The following is a 1,633-nucleotide window of genomic DNA, read 5'->3' as shown; positions in this document are numbered from 1 at the left end:
TTTACACTGGTTTTCGTGGGCCTTGTGGTGTAGTATTTTATAGAGTTTACGACTTCAGAGTTTGTGGAGTATTTTCCAGATATTCGTTACAATATTCATAGTGTTACGAACCGAAGATTTAGAGAAGCCAAATAGCGCACAATTAAATACTTTCCCCACAACTTCCAGTCGAAACAACATACGGTCAAACACAGGACACTACACAGCATTACACTTATCAATTATCTTATTTAATTCCGTTGTAATGAAACAAAATATACTATAATAATAAGTCTTGAAAGTGTACATGCATTACAGGGTTTACAAACTTATACACTAAAGTGGTTCACCAAATGTCCTATACGTGGCACTGTATTGTAACATTCGATCCAAAACGTATAAGTAAGGCAGAAAGACCAAGGCTACTTAACAACCAGCACATCTCTTGACAGTTGTAAAAAAATGTTTTACAATGATTCGATATTTTATCACGATGGTTGCTTTCTTAACAATTTCATGTTTGGGAGAACACAGTGTTTACCGTGAAGTGGTGGAAAGAAGTGACCCTGTCACCATCAAGAATGGGGTGGCTTTCTCGGTGGCTCGGTCCAGTCAAGGAAGACACTACGATTGTCTACGATAAAGCGTTTACGAATACCAATGAAGTGGTTAACCTTAAAACAGGAATTTTCACCGTTCCCATCAGTGGTTTCTATTTTTTAATCATTAACGTCGGTAGAAATATTGGTAGTGGCGAAATCGGTCCATCCGTCGATCTATATATAAATGGCAACACAACTACCGTGTTCGGAGTTTACGAATGTTGCAGAGAAGATGAATATGATTCTGTTACAAATAGTGCAATTATAGAACTGAAAGCTGGCGATCTTGTCAGATTCGCTCTGCAAGATGACTACCAAGTGTATTCTAGTCTTTGGGCAGAAACCAACTTCACTGGTTTCCTAATCTTTCAGACATGTTCTTCTCAAGAAGTTAATGTCAACGCCTACAATGTTTAAACAATAATGTACGCCATCCCAGCCCATAATGGACGAAAGCAAACTTTGAACGACATCATGGGCGAGGCGACAGCCGAGCCCATTATGGAGTGCAAAGTTTGCTTGAGTCCATTATGGACTTGGAGGGCGTACATTATTGTTATTATTTTATAGTTTTGCCAATTCCAGTGAATTTGTAGACCGGGAAACGCAAAACAACGTATAATATACACAGCGCTGAACATCGTCTGCCATGTTCGGCCCGGAAGCTGAATACTAATCAAAGCGACACACGTACGTACACGTACGCGTACACACACACATATACACTTCAATGAACTGCTGTGAACACAAATTTGTTTCATGAATGCGTTGTATTTTTAAACAGTGGAAATGACAATCATAAGTAACAACATACATTTCGAAAAAATACTTAGTCGTATGAAGAAACAGAACAAATAAGCTTGTATTGTTATGCTCGTTCCGAGGCCGCGATGCCCAATAACGGAGTACATTATCAGTAATAATGTACAGCGATGACGTCACAAAATTCACTGGAATTGGTAATGCTATAATATAATGATAAATAATGGAAATGTCATGTGAAAGACAATTTTGAAGAATCATGGTTCATTTTGGTCGTTTATTCAATAAAA

General features: G+C 38.0%; 1 protein-coding gene across 1 annotated transcript; it reads left to right on the top strand.

The window, feature by feature from the left end:
- The first annotated feature begins 560 nt into the window (after window positions 1-560).
- Window positions 561-998, top strand: LOC144448208 (complement C1q tumor necrosis factor-related protein 3-like). Its single transcript, XM_078138362.1, has one exon. It carries the CDS (start codon window positions 561-563, stop codon window positions 996-998), a length of 438 nt encoding a protein of 145 aa, XP_077994488.1.
- The last annotated feature ends 635 nt before the right edge of the window (window positions 999-1,633 follow it).

Source organism: Glandiceps talaboti, chromosome 17 (genome assembly GCF_964340395.1).
Source record: "Glandiceps talaboti chromosome 17, keGlaTala1.1, whole genome shotgun sequence".
Classification (NCBI taxonomy): domain Eukaryota; kingdom Metazoa; phylum Hemichordata; class Enteropneusta; family Spengelidae; genus Glandiceps; species Glandiceps talaboti.
Note: the sequence above shows the minus strand (reverse complement) of the source record. Positions and strands in the feature narration are given on the sequence as shown.